This window comes from Drosophila teissieri, chromosome 3R, assembly GCF_016746235.2.
Source record: "Drosophila teissieri strain GT53w chromosome 3R, Prin_Dtei_1.1, whole genome shotgun sequence".
NCBI classification, from domain to species: domain Eukaryota; kingdom Metazoa; phylum Arthropoda; class Insecta; order Diptera; family Drosophilidae; genus Drosophila; species Drosophila teissieri.
Window position 1 is genome coordinate 28,818,467 of NC_053032.1, and position 20,994 is coordinate 28,839,460.

The following is a 20,994-nucleotide window of genomic DNA, read 5'->3' on the forward strand; positions in this document are numbered from 1 at the left end:
CATAAATTGCTCGGTCTGACAAGCTTATTGGGTTTATTAGTTTCAAAAATGTCACGAAAACATACATATACGTAATCTTGATTTAAATATAAACACACAGAAGAAAAATGACTACAAGTTTGCATTAAATGCGCTCAAACTAAAAGAAAATACTTATGCGTTACTAGGTCATCAATCGATTGGGTGTAACTGGATGTAATAGACAGCTTTAGCGGACCCATGGGTGCCCGAGGAAGCCTTGTGGTCAACGTAGTTTGAATACATGCCTATTGGACTTAGCCACACTTACATTACATTTGTTAATAATTATTTCAACAAGTAGTGAATTATTACTGAGCAAACTTGTAAATTTAGTTTATGGTTAATTGCGGGCAAATCTATTAGTTTAAATATTGTATTTGAATAATTCTCAGCTGTGGCTTTATTAATAGCAGTCACAGATTACTTTTCGTTTGATCCTTTCCTTTTGTTGTAGATTTATAAAATATATTCACTATAATAAATTTCTATCGCTCAGTTTACAGTTTTTCAGTTCGCTTAAAAGTGAATCTCTAATTTTTCACAAACTCCTTTTACATTTTGGTGTTCTCAAGTTTTTGGCACAGTAGTCTGAACGGGGTTTGCAAAATTCACCCACATACATATGTGTATTTTTCATATTTAATTGAGCAGTATAATGGATATGCAAATGTGAATTGGAACAAACGAAAACGGGCAAATGCTGATAAAATTTCTCAATTTGTGGTTATCCTTTAGTACATTTTGTTTTTGTTAAACTCGTACAATTAAATTAAAGAGGTATGAAAATTCACTAACAGTATTTACAGGGATTTATCTAACGATAAACCAAAATGCCAAAGCACAAATTAAGTTATTGCTTATATTTGGAATAGTGTCTGCCTGCCCCCATCGCATCGTGTCATCCGTAGTTCCCTTAGTCCCACTCCCCTTCGTTGTCCGAGGACTCGGTTTCGTCCTCGTCCGAGTGGATGGCGTTTCCACGTGCCTCCAGCGCACGACGCAGTGCATCGGCCAAGGCGTCTGTACCTGCTCCGCTGTCGCTGACTCGCTGACTTCCCAGCTCCCGTTCCTTGGCCGGCTTTAAAACAGTGCCCTGACGTATATCCTTCATTAAATCGCTGCGAGAATCGCCACTTCCAGTGCTGAGAGCAGCCGTGTCCACTTTCTGTTTGGATTAAGTCAACTGAATGAGCGAAAACCAATTTAACTGTCGGACACTCACCTTCAGCTGGGTTCCCTTGCGTATGGCGTCCATTAGAGCATTGCGTGGATCTGGGGCCGCTGGAGCTGCTGGCCGGGCTGCTTGAGTCGGTGCTTGCGTGGTCGTAATGACGGGAATCTCTCCCACTGGCATGGGCGGGGGCGGTGGTGGCGGCACCGCTGCTGGTGGTGGCGGTGGTGGGGGTGGCGGCTGTAATAAAATTCCAATTATTGCTTGTCCATTTTAATCGGGCACAGATGACTTACCGCTACAACGGGCGCACTGACTGGTGGCGGTGGTGGAGCGGTGCTAATGGGTGGAGGTCTGTTTGGTGGTGGAGGAGCTCGTGTGGCGCCCGGCACAGTGACGGGCACTGCGGGCGGTGGTTGTCTTGCCGGCGGCAGCGGAGGAGCAGTTCTTTGGTTGCCATTCTAAATTGGAAGATTGAATGTAGGGTCAGAGAAGGCGCACGTATAAAAGGGCTAAATGAAAACTTACAGAGGGATGTCGGGTTGGCACCGGTGGCGGCATGGGAGGCGTTGTTTCCGTTGGCGATTCCACACTGTATTGCTTCACCGACGCCAGGACATTGTTGCTCTGTATGAAGTCGTAGATGAAGGCGCGGGTGTCCCGATCCTTTAGTTCCACATCGGAGACACCCGCCCTGACGAAGAAATCGTTCAGCACCTCGTCGTTCTCGTTGCCCGCCAGATCAAATCCCTTCTGCGCATCCCAGCCCACGTGGCTGAGGTGCACAAAGTTTGTCGGCTGGCTGATGTCCGCCTTGGTCACCTTGCGCTTGTCCTTCTTGTCCTTCGCATGGTTGCCCAGCCCAAAACTGCTGGACAGGAAACCCTTCGACTGCGCTGGCGCTGGCGTCAGTGTTACCGAGTTGATCTTATTGTTCCTCAGCTGAACGCCGTCCGTGGCGGACAAACCACCCTGCATGGGTGGTGGCCTTGCCGGCTCTCGCTGCACCTGAGGCAATGGAGCAATGGGCGCCTGCTGGCTTTTCTGCCGGTTGCGCTTCTCTTGCCGTTTGCGGTTGCGAGTCTCTATGGTAGCGTCCACAATGCGGAAGAACGAGTCGCACTCCTCCTCGGAGACGAAGTTTAGTCCCACATGACCATCCTGAAAGTATATAATATTAGGTTAGATGCCCAGCCGGAAGGAGGATCGAAAAAGTTACTTACACTGCCTTCGAAGGTGAGCAGGAAGGGTCGCGACTTGACCACCTCCATGCCATCGTAAATCTCGTGCTCCCATATCAGCTCGTTCTTGATCAGGCAGTAGGCGCGCATGAAGTACGACCGAATGGCGCTATCCTTGACGAAGCACACCACTCCGGTGTGCCGCTTCTTCCAGTGGGCATGGGCACTGCCCTCCGTCTTGTAGATCTGCACCACGGCGGTGTTGAGTGTCTGAAAGTGGAGCAGGCAGAGATTGCGTTACACAAAATTATGACCATCGATAGAAAGGCCCCGGGGCGATTATCTAATACGGGCGAACAAAAGCCTTCCAACACCTTCAGTTTGCGCCTCATTTGAATGCAACTATCAATACGACGACCACGAACTCAATGAACTGTCGCGCTCGAGCTGAAAAACTCATCTGACTTTCGGTTTCGCTAGTTTCTGGCCATCGAGTCGATGGCCCCCAGTGAGTGTTGACTCTTTTGAATACCGATTAGCCTGGCCAGCTCTTGCAGCAACTGCAACTGGGAGTTGGATGGGCAATCCAGCCGCTTGACATGAGGAGCACGTAGCCCCGGTTGATGGAGGGCCTACGTCTAGTCGGTGGACATTAGTCTAGTGGACAACTCTCCGCGGATCAGTGCGTATTTCAGCCATAGTGCAACGGAAACCCATAATGTGCACAGGCAAAAATGAAGTATCATCCACTGCTTTAAGATGGAAATTGTGCTTCCCTTAAGTAGAAAGTATAGATAGTACTCTTGAGTTCTGAAAAATTGTTCTTAGTGAGCTTTCTTTGACGGACGACATCGTTTATGACCCAGACAGGAAATGGTGGCGACACTCGAAGAAGTGCATCCTGCACTGCCACTGAATTGCCGCATCAGAATAGTTGCCAAAACCATTATGTGCATGATGCTCTGCCGCCAGAAAAGTCAAGGCAAGCCTTAATTTATTTATTGAAAACTTTGTGAGAATTTTCGCAGCAAGGACACAGGAATTACCAGCCTCTCTTACGCCCTATGAAAACGAGAGTGTGAGACTTGTGGCCCTAACATTTGGCATTTGCCTGGGGCCAGAGAATGACCCTCAACCCGAATCGTGGCTAATTGATTGAACTTGCCGCCCCTGGGCGATGATCCAAAATGTTACGTGCTGGCAATTGAAACACTGCAGCCGAACAGCAATCCAGCATTATCAATTAATGGACACATTAGAGATGGATGGATGGGCAATGGGCAATGGGCAATGGCCATGCAGAAACGTTTGCAGCTGACCTTTGGCTCAAATAAAAGAGAAAGAGGCATTGACGAGCCACTGGATTTTATGTAGCTTCGGATGTGGATGTGGATGCTTTCCAGCCCACACAACACAGCACAACACAAGTTGTATCGCTGGCAAGTGCGAAATTGTGAACACATTTGAATTTTTATTGATGCTTAGCTCTGGCTCTTTTTTTTACTCGTCAACTTTGTGCGGACATAAGTAGCATTGTAAAAATGATGTCTTGCCTTCTACGTACAAGCTGTTGTTTCTTTTGAAAAAGCATTAAAATCGATGGAAAACCAGCGAGAGCCGACAGCAAAAAGTGGTCATTGCCACCGAGCGTTTGGCTTGATGGAGCGGGGCAGAGGTGGGGTCTTAGCGGTACAAGTCAACCCAAATGGGCCGAGCGGTAAAAATGCGCATACGCCCTGTGGTCACTTTATTATGTCACATTATAAATAGGCATTTATCCAGCTATCTATAGCCACCAACTTAATTCGCAATGTATTTGGAGAATGTCATTGCTATTTAAAGATGTTTAAAAATACTAGAAGTGAGTCAGCTACTTCGCTTGTTTATTAAAATTCTTTAAAAAGTAATCAAAGCCAGCTAATTATTCAGAGAGCAAGAGCTGGGATTTAGCGCGCACAAAAGCCAAACATAAACATCAATTAGAAAGTTCGGGCTGTGCAGAAAAATGCGTTAAATAAGTGTATACAAATAAATGCGAGCAAGAGTTGCGACAAGCGCGACTGCCAAACCACAATAACAACATCGGGTTTGCTAAGCTGCAGCTTTGTGTGTTATCACACGACGAATGTGACACTATATCGCACAAAGGCAGGCAGCATTCGATACGGTGAAAACTAGATATGGTTTGATGATTGATTGAATATTTTCCAAGGCGCAACAAAGGCTTGCTCTTGAAAACGCCAGTTAATCCCTTTCTTTATCTCAGGAAGCAGGGCATACGTAGAGTTTTGGGATTAATGACATAATTTACAGATCCCTTAACATCTTCATGGAGTTGCCCAATACTTGTAGCTTCAGTGAATCAAAGGCAGAGACCATAATTATGAAAAATGGATTGGTAATGCGTGAATGAAGAGGGGCCAACTACCTTAAACAGCCCACTAGTTGCCTTACTTTGGCAGAGTTCAAATGCATTTCGAAACTGTTTTGTCAATGGAAAGTTGCGAATTAGCAAAGCGTGAATTGCGAATCGAAATGAGCGATTTTCCCATGTTGTGCACACACAAACACCATAATTATCCGCATAACGGCCGCCGTTAAATGGTCACATTCCAAGTTTCCACTCCAATTTCAGGGCATTCTTATCGCACTTGGCATTGGCCGGTGATTCGCATCGGGCGGGCGGACGGATTGATAAGATATGGTTCGCCTGTATTTCGCCTCAAATACCAAATAACCAAAGTCTTATCGCAACCCAATGGGCCGTGCTAATGGTTTCTCTTTCATTTTGCACCAGAGTCGGCATTGGCACTCCCATATAGTATTGGAGGAGTAGCGTAGGGAATAAAAAACTAATCAAGAAGTGCAAACAACTGCGCTTGTGGGCTATCAATGCCGGCTCAAGCCGTTTGCTGATAGAGGCACTAAGAAATGCTAAGTAAATATTAGTAATGCTAACAAATTCTAACAAATTGCTCTAGTAACACTGGCCAGCACGCTCTACTCAACTTTTCACCTTAATAAATATTATTTATAATCATCATATACTCATTATAGTTATTGTCACACCTAATTTTGTTAAAACATTAAATACGAGAATAGTGCCCAATAAATTGTAATCTATGTATAGGCGCCAAAGAACAGCTGTGCTACAATGATTCATCATTTGTTTTTTAATTTTTTACTTAGCAATGCGAACATTAATCCAAATGGTTATCTGCACTGACTCAAACCGTTTACAGCTGAATAATGTGGGTTTCAACTGAAATAAAAGCTAATAATATGCACATGTTTTTTATAAACTCCAATGAAAGTTCTATAGTTGACCAACTAACTATTTTGGGTTCGACATGTATAGAACCCTAATGGTTTTCCCAGTTGCTAGCTTCCGTTCCCAGCTTTAAATGGGCAAAGTAACCATTTGGCTATGTTGGGCAGTGTGCAAGTGAAATTTGGTAAATATGCCAGACAGCTGCCCACCGACCGATGATTTTTATGATATAGGGTTACTATTATGCTTCTGCGAAGCGTCGAGCGAAATTCGCACACGATGGGCGACACTTGAGCCGCAGGAAGTGCTTCATCAAGCTGTGGGATTTGCTCGGCGAAAGCGGCGGAGGAGGAGGGGGAGGTGGAGGAGGAACACAAACCATGTCATTGCCTAATTATTAATCACCCGGACGGGGCATTATGCATCATCAGTCACCACAACTCACCTGGCACTTCTTGCCCAGCAGCTTGAAGACGGCCTCATTCTCCTCCTGGGTGAGCAGCGTGCTGGCGGCATTGACCTTCGCCCGCGGACCGTCCTGCGACCTCATTCCGCTGCTCATCTGGCCGGAGTCGTTGGATCTGGGTCTGGAGCTGGATCTGGGGATCTGGGCTGGTTTCCCTGCACAATACGGACACAACACGCATTTTATTGTGTGGCGAAAACAATACGCAAATGAACAAAAGCTAAATGTATTAATTTAATAACACAATACGCAGGGGAACCCGAGAAAATAAAAAGTTCATTACAATACAGGCACTCGGAGCTACAGTTGAGCCTCGATAGGGTGAACAAGGGTTTGGGATTGTTGGACTGACGATATATGAGACGTTTTCGTTCAGAAAGTATTATATTAATTAGGTCAGAAGCTTTTCAGTCGAATTATTGCAGTTAACGTTTTGGAATATAAAAAGTTAGCTTGTCTTCTTTTGTACAGTGTACAGCTTGTAAAAACTCCGATCCACAGAGACTTGGAGCAAGGTAGGGCGGTGTGTGTTGCGAATAACCCGATTTGGGATCGAAGAATTATGCTTTTCGGACTGCTAATTCGATGGATAATATTGTCTTTACGGTTTCGAATGGGTTTCAGCCCGAATTACGGCCAAGAGCGCGAGCGAGAGCGACCGAGACCTGCGCTGGCTATGACGATGTAGCTGGTTATGGTGTCGCTGGGGCTGCGAGCGGATCGCCTGGGCTGAGTCACGGTGCTCGAGAGTCGGAAATCGGAATTGGAATCAGAAACAGAAACAGTCAGCCAGCTGCGTTTGAATGTGGGCAAGAGGCAGAAACTCTGCCAGTGGCAAACTCTTCGAAAAGAGCCCTTATCTTTGGCGAAAAGCACTGATTAGGTGTGCGCATGTATCTATGTGTGATACATGCACAGTGGTCTGGGTTACTCAACATTTGGCCCTCGCCACTTGCCACTCCACCCCACTGTGCGCCACACCGTTCAGCACCAAGATTTGTGACAACACCTGTCCGTCCGTCGTCGCGCCAGGTGGGGTGAAAATGCAAATGTAAATAGACAGACGCTGCTGAGGATTGGGAGTTTGTCGATGGGTTGGGTTTGGGTTGGATGATGGGACTCGCCCCCAGCTCAAGGTCTCGGATTTCCCGTGAGGCCTGCTCTGCTGGGGGGGTCGCCCATTGATTTTTTGCGTTTATTTTCGTGCACTGCTCTTCACTCTTTCGTCTTTTTTTCCCACACACAACACAACACACCACAAAATCTGTGTAGTCTCTGTAGCCTTGCGGACTCCGGGTTCCTTAACGGGAGGCTCTACTGTGCGCGCGTCCGCGTCATCGAGTGCATGACGTTGAAAACGAGTGGTCCTCCGGGGTGTTAAATCGCCTGTTCGCGGACGCACTGCTAGTTTGTTTATTCATTTATTTTTTTTCAATTCAATTCATTTGCTCGCGAGTGTGACCAGCCGAACCAAGCGATAGGCCATGAATCGTATCTACTCGATAATTACCTAAAAAATGCAGCTAGCTCTGCCGAGGCCCTGTTCAGACCATGCTCGAGACTTAACAATATGGCCCATCACTAGTTCCGCCTTAAAGCTTCATTAAATTTATGTTTCCACTTTTATTTAAGAATATATATTCAACCCATAATTTAGAAAATATCTGAACTTTATATGCAGCGGCAAAACGTATTGGGCAATCCCGCAATCCTGCCAGGTGGCCATGAATATGGGATATGTTTTTCATCTACGTTATGATTTCCGTTAAATTTGAATTATTGCTTAAAGGTAAGACAACTTTAAATACCCTACAAAATTATAAACAAAATATTAAAATAAGAATTAATATTTGTCCATTTGGCTTTCAAAATATGTTTATTTTGTTAAAAATAAGAATCGAGTAAATTCCACATTGGTTTTATTTCTTGCTGACAAAAAGCATATTTCGATTTATTCATATTAAAAATGGTTAATCGCATTGAATCGGTAAAAACTAAGTCGCAAATGATGGACTTAATGCATAAGCTGTTTCCTAAAACGGTTACCCTTAAGTTGCTAAATTATATAAAAGAATACTTAAAAAGCAGTGACTAAAAATGTGATTTTTCTTCTCTCTTTAGATATTTGGTGTTTGCATAAGGAAGCCAGGGGCATATTTTAAACTTAGAATATATTCTCAATACAGATGTGCAACTATACGATTGTAATTGATTTCAGCAGCTGCCCAGTTGGAGGACAGCTCTGCTAACTAAGTGTAAAAGTTAAATCAGAACACATACGCGTAAACCTTTCCTAATTAATGCGACAAATCGAATATATAGCATTTATATATATGCCAGTATACATTTTGTATATATTGGGGAGTTGTACACATGTTGAAAGGCCTGATCTAGTGTATATATATGCAATACATTTGGCTACACACGATTGGGAGCATAGGGCCTCCTTCTCTGACTGTGATTTGGATTAGTTGAAGTTACTAGGAGTTTGCGCTAACTCTATGCTAAACTGGTTGCTTACAAAGTTTTAGGGTCTACGTACATACATGTATATGTAAAAAGTAAAAGGAGAGTTGAATATTGATTACATATTGTATATTGACTCCTATCCTAAACACTCTTTGATTATAACTCTGACTCTAGCTCTGCTTGTGGATGTGGACCTGTGCGTGTTCCGTTCCTAAAAAATGCTTGACAAATACAGTCCTGTTCCTCTTACAGTCTCCACTCCTCCCTTTATGCTTTAACTTGGCTAATTTGTGATCGATGCTATCCTGGCAAAATCACCCAACTATTTTCGTGCGCCCACAACTGGCAGCTTGGACTTGACTCCTCCAGCGGTGCTGGGGGTGTTGTCAAACGTAGAGCTGCGCAGGAGCGTCGGCTTGGTGCCATTTCCGTTGAGCATGTTGGAAGATTTGGTTTTCTGCGTCCTCAGGTTGGATGACGATTGCTTGGTTTTGGCCTCGTCCACTCTCTTCCAGATGTTGGCTATGCGGCTTTGGGCCTGGTTGATCTTGGCCGCAGCTGCTGCCGCTGCACTGTTTCCATTCAGGTTGGAATTGCTGCGTGATGGTGGCGTGGTGGACGACACCCGGGCGGAAACCACACGCGAGGCAGCAGGGGATTTGCCTGCGGCTAATCGCAGACTGGTGTTCGCCCTTTGAGGCGTCATTCGGCGGACCGGTGCCACGGGTATCCTCTTGGGAGAGCCAGCTTTGGATGGTGAGCCACCGCTGGCCGTGCCCTTCTTCGTGGGCAGCTTTGAGGCGCGGTGAGTGGGACTGGTTTGAGCCGGTTTCGTCTCCACCACGGGCACTTGAACATTGGAGTTCGTTGGCTCGTCCTTGACAAAGGTTCCTTGGCGTTCCAAGCGAGCGGGAGCGGGCTCGGGTGGCGGCGTTGGCTTCTTTTTGGCTGGTAGCCTAACTCCTGACCCGCCGGCCACCAGACTGCGTTTGGCAATTGTTGGAGATAGGGTTTTCTTCTTGGACGGGGCGGCATTGTTACTATTCCGTTGACTCTGCATGCTGTATGGTGAGACGTAGGCTGGTTTCTTGCGACCGCGCACCAGTTTTACGGCCGTGGCGGGCTCCAAAGTTGTGGGCTTGACGACAGGTGCTCTAAGTTCCACAATTGCCGGAGGAGGAGGCAGCTGCGCCGGTTCCTGACCGTCGCACGACTCCGTCTCCGAGTTCTGATCGCACTCTGGCGATTCCCCCGCCTCTTCTGGAGGATCAGTAGTCTCGCAAGTCTCCTGACTCTGTCCAATGTTTATGTCCGTGATGTAAGTAAACTGCTGCATCATTGCTCGAATGGAGGAGAGCTCTTCGCTTGGGCAATCATCGGGTTGGGGTTGTATCAAAGCCAGGGGACACTCAATCAGCTGGGTCTTGTACCGCTCGGCACTGCCCCTTCTCCTTCCAGTTGCACGCGGTGAGGATGTGGCCACAGGAACAGCACTTTCCACAATTTCTATCTGCAGAGTTTCATTGGCTTCTGGTGCGTCCATTTCGCAGCTGGTGGCTATGGTGTAGGTCTTGTAGCGATCCTTGGTGAGACGGCGCTTGTCTTTCGGGGTGAGGGAACGACGATTGGGTGATGGAGTTGAGCCGTGCTTGGGTGTGGACTCGGCCGAGCTGTAGTCATTCATTGTGGCGTCCTCATCTTCGTCGAAACAGCTTTGGAGCACGGTCATGGTCTGATCATCACAAGCAGCCGTCTCATAGTTGGACACAGAAATGGTGGTGGCCATGCTGCAGTCCTGCTCGCCATCGGCCACCTCCGACTGAATGCTGTCCACACTGATCATGGAGTCCAGCAGTTCGTCCATCAGCGACGGAGGCTTGATGTTGTCCAGCAGGTTGCAGCTGGAGTTCACGCTCTCCGCACTGCCAGCCAAGTGGCCCAGGGCTCGACGGGCTACCAAATTGGCCGGAAACATTTTCCGCGCAAACCTGGGACTCTTGCTGGGCAGCGGCTGGCGCAGGGAACTCGGCTGGGAGTGATCCTGGTAGCAGCTGTTCAGCGATTCCATTCCCGACGGCGGACGAACATTGTCCAGATCCAGACTGTTCAAGCTGAAGGTCATCTCCGTGTTGTCATCGTCAGTGGCAGCGGGTTGGAGTAGATTTTCGGCCAGAGCTCGCGCCTCGAACGCAATCATTGTCGAGTTGGTCATAATGGAGGCACTCGTTCCATTGAATAGTAGTCTTTGCGGCTCCAGTCTGACACCTGCATTCTGCACCTGTCCACCCAATTGGAAGATAAGACCCCCAGATGATCCTGAGTAGCTGTCGGCATGGCCATTAACCAGGGTATCTGTCTCGCCTTCAAGCGATGCTGGTTGCTGTTCATTTGTGGGTGTGATCTCTACAAACTCATGCAGAGATCTCGCCTCTGTGGCGTCTTCATCCAAGCTTAGAGAGGCCAGAACAGGAGCCGTTTGACTTACGCTGGGGAAACTCACATCATTGGGACAGGTGCTCTCGTTCCAGGTGTTGTTACTACTGGCGTTCTTGTGGCTGTTGCTGCTGCTGTGGTTGTGGCTGCTGCTGCGCAACTGCTCCGCCGAGGTAACAAACTCCATGGTCAGTCTCTCCACAGACTTCAGCATGAGGTCGGGATCCTTGTGCTTCTCGCTTGCACCGGAGATGCACGTTTCATTGGGAGCACTGTCCAACCTGACCATGGTCTCCATGATGAAGGACTGATTTGATTCATCGCTGGAACGATCTTCCGAGTCCAAGTCCTTAGACCCAGTAGCGGTCTCGTGACCGTTCTGACTCGCGTTCCCGCTCCCTTGATCTGGAGCTGCTGGACTTCTTGCTGTGTCGGTGACGGTGGCGATGGCGTCGATAGGATTCGGGAGGATGGGGCTGCTCGGGTGCGTGGACGACTGCTGCTGCGGATTGGGTGAGCTGGTGGCGTGCGCTTTCTGCTCTACGTCTGGAGCTGCTGTGCTGAGTGCACTTGCTGATGTAGTAGCTGCCATTGGGTGACACGGTTCCAATGCAGCCGCAGACGTAGCCAGGACGTTTTTTGGCACGGCGTTGATCTTCTTCGAGATGCCCGTATTGATGCACTCCTGCAGCAACTTTTCGTCCTTGCGTTCTCGCTCCCGCTCCCTATGATGATGGTGATGATGATGATGGCGCTGACGCTTGACCTGTCCACTAGATGGCAGCTGCACCGGCAGCGAATCGAACTGCTTGAGACTGGGATTCGACTGGGCGGAGGATGAACCCACTATAGGTTGCTCCTGCATTTGCTGGGCCCGGGCGCCCGGTTCCTTCGACTTGTACATGCCCTTGAGGATGCACAGCTCGAAGAGCGACTTGGACTGGTTGTCGTTGGAGTCGCTGGAGTCCACGGAACTGTACGACTCCTGCTGCTGGCTCTTGCGGACTGTCATCGCCGAATTCAGCGAGCTGGCCGAGGTGGCCGCATTGATGGCTATTGGCTGCGAGGAGTTTAGCGAGCTGGAGCGCTTGCCGTTCGAGCTGAAGCCAAGATTCGATTTCGGTCTATTGCAACCAGCGGCAATAGCCTAAAATAAAAAGCAAATGGTTTAATATATGGTTGATTTGGTGATTCATTTACCACAAACCTGACTCAGTAAGTTGGTGTCATCCTCCGAGTCAATGGATAGAGAACTCAGCGAATCATCTTGCCAATGCGGCGGTCTTCGGACTTGCTCCTGTTTGCCGGGCTTCGCCTTCATTCCGGGATTCTGATCCACACTGGATCTAATGGGAAAAAATTGATTTTATTTAAGTATCTAGTTACCTCAGATATGCTTTGCTAACTTGAACCACCAATTAATATTAAAGCAAAACATTATCATGCAATAGCAATTATCATAGTAACGCTATGGATCATTTGATATTGATATCACTTTTAATAGTAATTAAATACTCATTAAGCAAAGCCTACTTAGCCATATAGTTTAAATGGGATTACAACTCACGGAACAGTCTCCTTGAGTTGCACGGCTGGCCCGACCAGACTGGATCCCACGGTGAGATTGGATAAACCGGAGACCACCGAGAAGTTGCAGGGGCTGTCCTCCACCAGAAACTTGTTCATTTCATCGGCGGAGGGCAGGTAGCCAGGCAATTGGTTCCCGCCACGTCGAAGCATGGCTATGGGATCTGGAGTGGGCTCCGCGAGGGGTTTCTTCATGCCATCGCGGATGCACTGCTGCAGCAGGTGACCAGCTGCTCCACCGCAGTCCGATGCGTTCGAGGATACATCGTCGGATAGCTGATGTGCGTATATCTGTGCCTGTCCAGTGGCGGCATCTTTGGGATCGTTGGAGCTCATGGAGATGGCCGAAAGGTTTGTGTTACTTGCTACTTTGGAGAGCAATGCTGGAGTATCCTCGGTGCAGTAGCTACGAATGGTCTCCTCGGCCACGTCCACTTCTGAGTTCACAACTGTGGATTTCACAGCCTCAGCTGGCTTCCGCTGCATACCCATGTTAATGCAGTTAGCCAAAAGGAGCTCATCTTCGTTGTCCTCCTCGGCCACACTGGCTGGTGCCTTTTCATCATCCACTATGCTCAGGTTGCTCAAGCTGGTGGCTGTGGAGAACTGAGCAGGTGTATGCTCCACGTTGAAGCTGCTCAGGTCGTCCTCGAAAACGCTGCGAAGTGGTTGCAGGCTGGCCGGGATGACAACCGGTGGAGAATCCACATTCTGCCCGGAACCAGCGACACTATTTCGCCGTGGAGATTGAGGCATGCTTTGTGTGGGGGAATCTGGGATCTCGGATGGGGATATAACCCCGCTGGCCAAGCGACTGAAGTCACTCACCACCGAGCTCTTGTCATCGCAGTTGGCCACATCAACATCCGGATCGTGGACCAGTGAATCCATGGAGCTGCGTCGCGAGAACATTAATGGAGTTTCCAAAGCCGAGTTCGCTTGGGTGGGAGGTTTGGCCAGGATCTGCTCAGCTGGCTGGGATTCCTGTTCCTCCTGCTTCTCTAATTTGGGTTTGCTTTCCGCATCAGTTCCTACGGTTGCCTGGTTGGCCTTACCGGATTCATCCAAGCTGCTCAGGGAATCGTAGCGACTGAAGTAGCCAGGAGTTCCCTCCTCGCAGTAGTTGATGGGTTTCTCTGGAGTGTACGAACCGGAGCCACACTGCGATAGCTTGGACAGCTTTTTGGGAGCTCCTTCCTTAGAGGCCACCTCGCGTGCTTCTGGCTTGACTTCCGTTTCTGCATCCGCTTTGGCAGCGACTCGTAAATCTGTGACGGAAGCCGCGTTGGAAATAACATAAGGGGTATCCTCCGTCTGGTAGCACTTCACACTGTCGTCTAGAATCAGCATTATTTCCTGGCCCTCGGATTTCACGGGAACTGTTTCAGCAGGGGGAGTGATGGTACTCTTTGGGGCGCCTGCTGGCCCTGATATGTCCAGGTCGGATTCGATTTGGTTCTCCGCGTAGCGAAGGCTAAAGTCCGTGGGCTGATCCAGGTCCGTTTCCTGATATGTTGAGGTCTTGGTGGCATTCTCGCTGTACTTCACCGAGTAGTCAATGGGCTGTTCCTCGGTTGCCTCCGTGTCCTGCTCCATTTCCAGATCGAAGTCCGTCATCTTTGGCTTCACTTTTCGATGTGCATCTGAAGCAGAGGCGGAGCGAATAAGATGATCGTAAGCGCAATCGGATTTGGCCGAGTAAACCGAATCCCGGCTCTCGCTCTTCGTTAGCATTGCCGAACGGGTTAAGCGTGGCGCAGAAGGATGACGTCTGGATGAGCTGGATGCTCGTTCCTTGGCCAATTTACCGCCCGTGTCCAAGTTGTCGCACGTCTCCGCCGTGTGGCGCTCACCCAGCTCCTGCTGCAGTGCCTTGGCTTTGCGTGCCTCCAGAGTGGGCAATGCTTTGAGGCCCATGGAGCGGGCAATGGGATCCAGCTGGTGATGATTTTGGACAGCAGGTCGGAAGTTCAACAGGTTCTTCAACGCCGACGAGCTGCCCTCTGAGATCATGGCGTGCTTGGAGTGGATCAACGAACGCAGCATGGGCACCGCTCCATTGTCCCACAGGAACTTCTGATCCTCGGCAGAGCGAGCGGACAGGTTCCATAGGGTTCCGCAGGAGTTGCTGACCACCGTGAGGCTTTCGGACTTAAGTTGCTGCAGCAGAATGGCCAGACAGTTGTGCTGGCGCAGGATCTGCCGATACGGTTCACATACAGCAATGTGGCTGGACACGTTCCGCAGGATTCCTCCCGCGTTCTCAATGATCTTAAGGGTTTTGCTTGGACCCTCGTAGCTCAGCATTCCGACCAGGAATGCCAAGGCTCCATCCACGGCACAGAACTCGGCCTTGTTGGTGCTGCAGTGCGCCGAGAGATTCCACAGGGCCGAGAGTATGGCCTTCAGGGTGTTCTCACTCCTATTCCGCATGGCCGCCAGGGCCAGCGCTGTCACCGTTCCAATCTCATTCAGCACCGCCTTCATGTTGCTGTCCGCTCGCCAGGAGAGATTGCGCAGCACGCTGGCCGTCACCTGGAGCAGATCGTCCGGTGCCGAGTCCAATTGGGCCACCAGGGCCTCCATGAATTGCTTTTGTCCACACAGCAGCGCCTTGTTGTTCTCATCGCCAAAGGTCAGATTGGTCAAGGCCATCAAGGCGTATCTCCGCAGGGAGTTGCAGCACTGATCCTCCGGCTTGGGTCCGTGAACGGCGTGATCCAAGTGCACCAGGTTGGGGATCGCGTGCAACGCCCCCAGCTCGCACATGGCATGGCGGTGCTCCTCATCGAAGCTGACCTTCATCAGCGATGAGATGGCGGCCAGCGGATGGCGGTCGGAGTCATCGGCAATGGCCTCGCCGCCACTCTGGAGCAGCGTCTTCAGGAAGGAGCAGTAGTCGACGATCTGGTCAAGCAGTCGGAGAACCTTGGCCTCCCTCCTGCCAGCCTTCTCGTCCGGATGGCTGTGCACCACATTGTGCAGCGCCTGTCCAGCACACTTCCTCACCTCCTGGTCGTTGTCCGGTGCGTGCATCATCTGCACCAGGAGCGGCATGCAACCAGAGCGTCTAAGAGTTGCGCAACTTTGAGCATTTCCCGACAGCTCCAAGAACTTTTTCGCCATTTCGAGGGGATCATTTGAGCCCAACATGGAGAGCAGTGAGTAAACACACTCCACCTTGGATCCCAGTGTGGCTTCCACTGCCGAGGAGGTGTACCGCTCATCGAAGCTGGTCGTCCAGGCTGCTCCCTTGGGCAGCCTCGGAGCCGGGGCAGGTGAATCTCCGTCCAGAAATCGGGAGAGCGTGTACGATGGTTCCTTGCTGCGCGACGGACGACCTGCGCTGGCCGGGGAGCCGCCTCCATTCCTCGGAGGCAGTTCGTCCAGCTGCTGCTGCTGCGCCGACTGTCGCTCGAAGTTCCTGTCCAGGCTGCGATGCTCCCTCATCTCGCGCAGCTCCTGGGCCAACATGTAGTCGGGCGGAATGGGGTTCTCGTCCAGAAAATGCTTGGCCGTCGGCTTTTTACCAACGGCTCCGGATCCCAGTCCCACTGCGCTCTGGGTGAAGTGCAGCGTGTTGTCGTCCTGGGTGAACTCCTTCTTCGTGTAGCCACTGGCGGCCAGCTCGTAGTCGCTCACCTCGCCATCCCGTTCGTACTTCTTGTCCATCTTCAGCTGCTCCCCGGAACTGGCCCCAAAGCCATCTTCATAGTCTGGCGGTGGCACTGCGTCGTAGTCGAGGAAGTGCGGCTTACGCTCCGGCACCGAGTCCACATCCACATCCACATCCTCCAGACTGAGCCCGGCGATGCCCTCCTCCAGATCGGGCGTCAGCGTTGGCTCCAGCATGGCCTGGCGGGGATCGGTGATCTTGGATCGGGGTTCGGGGACTGGGGATTCGGGATGTCAGTGGTCCGAGTCAATACTCCATGGCCTGCAAGGGAAGCAGATAGGAAGAACGCAGTGAGTGCGGGCACAATTGAGACTCTAGATTGCTATAAATTTAGTGCCGGACCAGGGCGTGGGCTAATTATAGACGCACCACCACTCTGCCCGCCAATCCCTGTAGCCATCCGCTGGGCGAAACTCAAACAGAGACGAGTCAGCTAGCTGCATGGATGCATATATCAAATATCAGGTGTGGGCAGCGCTCAGAAATGCAAAAGTATTGACTATAGAAGGTGATCAAAAGAAAGATATAGCAAAATATGTTGAAAGTATAGGGTGAGCCTCGAAGTTATATGTATCTTATGGTGTATTTAACATTGTTGCACCTTGAAGCTCAACTTAATTATAGTTTAATTAAGTGAGGCAAGTTTAACTAATAAGTTAAGCATGGCAAGCTAATGGCAGTCGTCAGCTTAGCGCCTACACTTAACTCATCAAGAGCATATGACTCGGTTTATGATCGATGGAAACTATGTATGTCAGCTTTGTGATATGAAAATCCAGCCAAGATAAATGCTATCTTAAAGAGGTGAAGTCATTGTACAAAATTTAAAGCAACGATCTAAAGCTACAAAGTTGCTTGCAATTCTCCTTGTTAAACGACATCATGTAACACATGAAATCGAAATAAATTACATTCATCGACCAATTGATCTTAATGGGAAACCAATTTAATCGCTTTTCACTTTTTAATTGACCGACCCCTGTCTGCAAGGTTACTTGTTAGGATCGACTTTCTAAGCAGATGCATAGATGCTGTAGTCACCCAAAAGAATTCGCCTATTGTGGCAGGTTCTGTGGATTGTCTGCTCTATCGCTGTATCGCTCTATCTGTAACTTAATCATCAGCCAACTTTCAGGTGGCGGCAGCCACAATAGCAAATGAGCAGCTAAGTCATTATCATGATTAGCTGGCGCTGCATCTTTTAGAAAGTTAGCGGCACACGGCGTCGTCTCTGCGGAATTTCCAGTGCATGAAGAAAGATACAGATGCGTTTGCAGCAGATATATTATATTGCCCCGACTCTTGGCTGTTGTTGTTGTTAATGCTGTTGTTGTTGCCACACACACTCCATAAGCACAAGACATATTTCTCATTTGAGCTACCGTTGAATTATGTGCAAATGCAATTTGGTGCTGCACTTCTTTTTCGCAGTTGTTATTGTAGCGTAAAATTGAGCGTGGACGGACAGATGTGCATAAATATGTATGTACACAGGGAGAAATTAACGCAACTTTACTAATCAAGGGCCAAACAAAACTTAGGGGTTCTGAAATTAACCATTAAAGTGTCTCAAAGTATGTAAGAATGTTCCTTTCCTTGCTTTACTGCATACTTCTAGTCACTTTTCAGTCATATCTATCATAACAAAAGATTTCAGATCAAGTTATGCATTTTATAATTTAAAACATTTTTCCACTGTGTACCCAATCCAATTCAAGACTTCAAGTGAATTGGGACTGGAATTGGGAATGGGAATGGGAATGACCCGGGTCGTGTACCAGTTCTCGGTCCGCACAAGTCGACTTGTTCAAGCTCCAATTGGCAAATTAATCAAATTTTAATTGCGACCAGCGTAAAGAGCGAAAACAGTCAGCGAACGAAAAGTGGTAACCGCAATTTGAGTGGCTGTGAAATGCAAATCGCTTGTGTAACAGCGGAAATGCATCCATCCAAGCCACTCGAATGGAATGCCGCACTCAACCGAACTGGACAACAGTGGCCATCGGTTATCATCGCCGATCGATTGTTTGCCCAGGCCTTTACACGAAATATACAATAAATGTGGCCGGCCAGCACTATCAGTGCTATGGATTGATAAGACAGGCAGTTGGCTTCTACCGATTAACATTTAGCAAGAGTCACGATATCTGTGCTCTCGAGGGCAAGAATTCGAAAGACGAGCAGTGCTATTCGATGAATCAACGATCTGCGAATTAGACAAATGAGCGCCACACACAAGTATCTAGATACCATGTATAAGATACTTTTAGTGCCACAAAGAATGCGGGAATATGCGTCACTTGTCTAGCCAAGAGCTCAGTAGCCGGTCCCCCAGAGACGACTCCTCGTGTCATTAACCGGCCAGCGAGTCGCACAAGGGAATCAGCCCTGGCACAATGGACACAATTCGACGCAAAACGCTTCGAGTCAACTGTGTTTGGAAACTAAATTGATAGTTAGCGAAACCAGAAACAATCCCATACTATGAACGTAATGCAAGTGCCATATTTTAGTGGATAGAAAGTGAATCAGACTGCTAACTTCTAGTCACCCAGTTAATATGACTTTCAGAGATAAAGAGTATTAAAAACAAATGTGACTTATTGCTTGAATCATATGAGCTCGTATTTACTAAGCATTTTACTCCAAAATAAACTGATAGGTGTAAACAAATTAAAAACTGAGTTTATTTGATAATCTATATGCAAACATTTGCATAATTAAATCAATATGTGGATGAACAATTCCATTTTCGGTAATCTGCATATAAATGAAGCAGCTACAAATTGCTTATGTGTGAATCAGATTTGGATTTTAAGAGATAAAGCTTCATCACCTTATAGAGGGTAAGGTCTTTAAAGTCATTTTAAACCGACATGTGATTACCTTTTTTGGAAAGTGTAATTTGCTGTGATAAAATGCATACTATGTATGTAGGTTAAAGTATTTGAAAGAGGCAAACGTGTTTTTGGGCAGATTTTATCTCATTATTGATTTGCAGGGTAGTTTTCGTCACACCCTCCCCTAAAAACTCGCAGAAAAGTACATTTAAGCCGTGATAGAATTCGCAGGATATAGCAAAAATAAAATCTTATCTATACTAAGATAGTTAGCCACTAAGCTAATCACCGATTATGATTACCAATCTCGCGATCCCACCCACTGTGCGGTTTTTTGGCTTGGCACACATTTTGCATACGAAATATTCGCGGCAGAATTATCAAAGAAAGAAGAATTGAAGACTTGCGGGGGAAGGAGAAGCGGCGATGATGATGGAACCGAGCGCCATCAAACTCAGGGAAATCTACGCAAAAACATTAAATAATGAAACTACATACTAACTACAAGCATATGTACATTACATATGTGCAAAAGTACTTCTGATTTCTGTGTGTGCATTTATGAGTTGGTTTAATGAGCGCCACTTTTGTTTTGCTGCCCGGTTGTTTTGTGTCTTTGCCGCCGCGAGATGATGATGATTATGTAAATTGTAGAAAAGTAAAAGGGAAACTAAATACGAGCGCATGCAGTGTGGAATTGTGTTTTCCTTTTCTCCAATGTTTGTGGGCATGTAAGACAATCGAGCGTGCCGATATTATTATTAGTGTTTTCCTTAATGCGGTGATTAATTATGCTGAGGTGAAGTGGAGTGGAAGTGCTCGAAAATAGTTATCAATTAGGCGTGCCACAATCACTTGCAGCTGTTGGAAAACAAAAACGAAAACAACAACAGCGAAACGCACTGCGTTTTCCAACTGATAAAGGAGCACTCACTCACACACATGCACTCACAGACACACATGCACGCACTTTGCACACCCACACTAGGGCGCAGTCGCATTCTGATTGGGACCTTTATTGATTTTTCCTGTAAAAGGAATCGGCAGGATAACAGGAAACTATAAAACGTATCTCATAGTTTCAGTTGAGCTAAGCGCATTTGTATTCGCCATCTATATAAGGTGCACATTAATTAAGTAAACATTCTCCGTTTTATTGTCAGGCCCAAAAAGAACAATTCCAATTGGAAGAGCCAGCGACTATACTCCCACACACACACGAACCCAGAGATTCTCCGATTGGCGTACCTTGACTAAAAACACAATTTCTCGGCAGCTTGCTCGCCCACCAGATGACACATTTGCCGCTTTATCACTTGTTTGCCCACAGGTATTGCCACTATTTGGCTTTTTGGTTCATTTCGCGACAAAACAAATACGAAACGCGCCCGAAATTCCGAGTCCGCTTATCAACAAAAAACTGCGACCAACCGCGGCGAGCAGTGTGACTGTTATATCGGAAATTCGAAAAACCAACAAAAACGAGCTACCAGAGATGGGAGAAGGCAACGATATTTATGGCAGGGAAAAAAATATCGTCGGAATATTACCCACTTTCTGAACTTTCTTAAAATGTAATTCTTTTATATTTTTTTTTGATAAAATGACTATATTATTCTACTTTACGCAGTAATATTGTAAATTGCCAGCATTATTTAACAGGTTGGCAGTGCGATTGTTGCAAGTCCTTCAAATAGTTGGCAACGCTGTTTCGGTGCTTAACTCTGCTAAGTAAAATAATATTCACTCCGTTAATATAAAGGAAATAAGTTTTAAAAATATGGAAAATAATATACAACCTATAAGATTTACATATCAATGCTATAGGGACTGCAGATTAATACGCTATTATTAATGCTCAATTTGCTTAGTTATTGAA

The 20,994-nt window shown here is 47.7% G+C and overlaps 2 protein-coding genes across 3 annotated transcripts; both read right to left on the minus strand.

Annotated features, from left to right (window-relative positions):
• Positions 1-10: 10 nt before the first annotated feature.
• On the minus strand, positions 11-7,582 carry LOC122620092 (neural Wiskott-Aldrich syndrome protein). Of its 2 annotated transcripts, none has more exons than XM_043797389.1 (7): positions 7,367-7,582; positions 6,090-6,265; positions 2,416-2,643; positions 1,721-2,353; positions 1,489-1,653; positions 1,244-1,432; positions 11-1,186 (listed from the first exon to the last, which is right to left on the minus strand). In XM_043797389.1, the coding sequence occupies exons 2-7, from the start codon at positions 6,204-6,206 to the stop codon at positions 935-937; spliced, it is 1,584 nt and encodes a 527-aa protein (XP_043653324.1). In that variant the 5' UTR covers positions 6,207-6,265; positions 7,367-7,582; the 3' UTR covers positions 11-934. The 2 variants fall into 2 exon arrangements, with proteins under 2 accessions (XP_043653324.1, XP_043653325.1); XM_043797390.1 differs by lacking the exon at positions 7,367-7,582 and adding an exon at positions 6,716-7,005.
• A 464-nt stretch (positions 7,583-8,046) lies between these two features.
• On the minus strand, positions 8,047-20,552 carry LOC122619539 (adenomatous polyposis coli protein). The gene is made up of 4 exons (XM_043796526.1): positions 20,364-20,552; positions 12,580-16,536; positions 12,220-12,358; positions 8,047-12,159 (listed from the first exon to the last, which is right to left on the minus strand). The coding sequence occupies exons 2-4, from the start codon at positions 16,449-16,451 to the stop codon at positions 8,902-8,904; spliced, it is 7,269 nt and encodes a 2,422-aa protein (XP_043652461.1). The 5' UTR covers positions 16,452-16,536; positions 20,364-20,552; the 3' UTR covers positions 8,047-8,901.
• Positions 20,553-20,994: the final 442 nt, after the last annotated feature.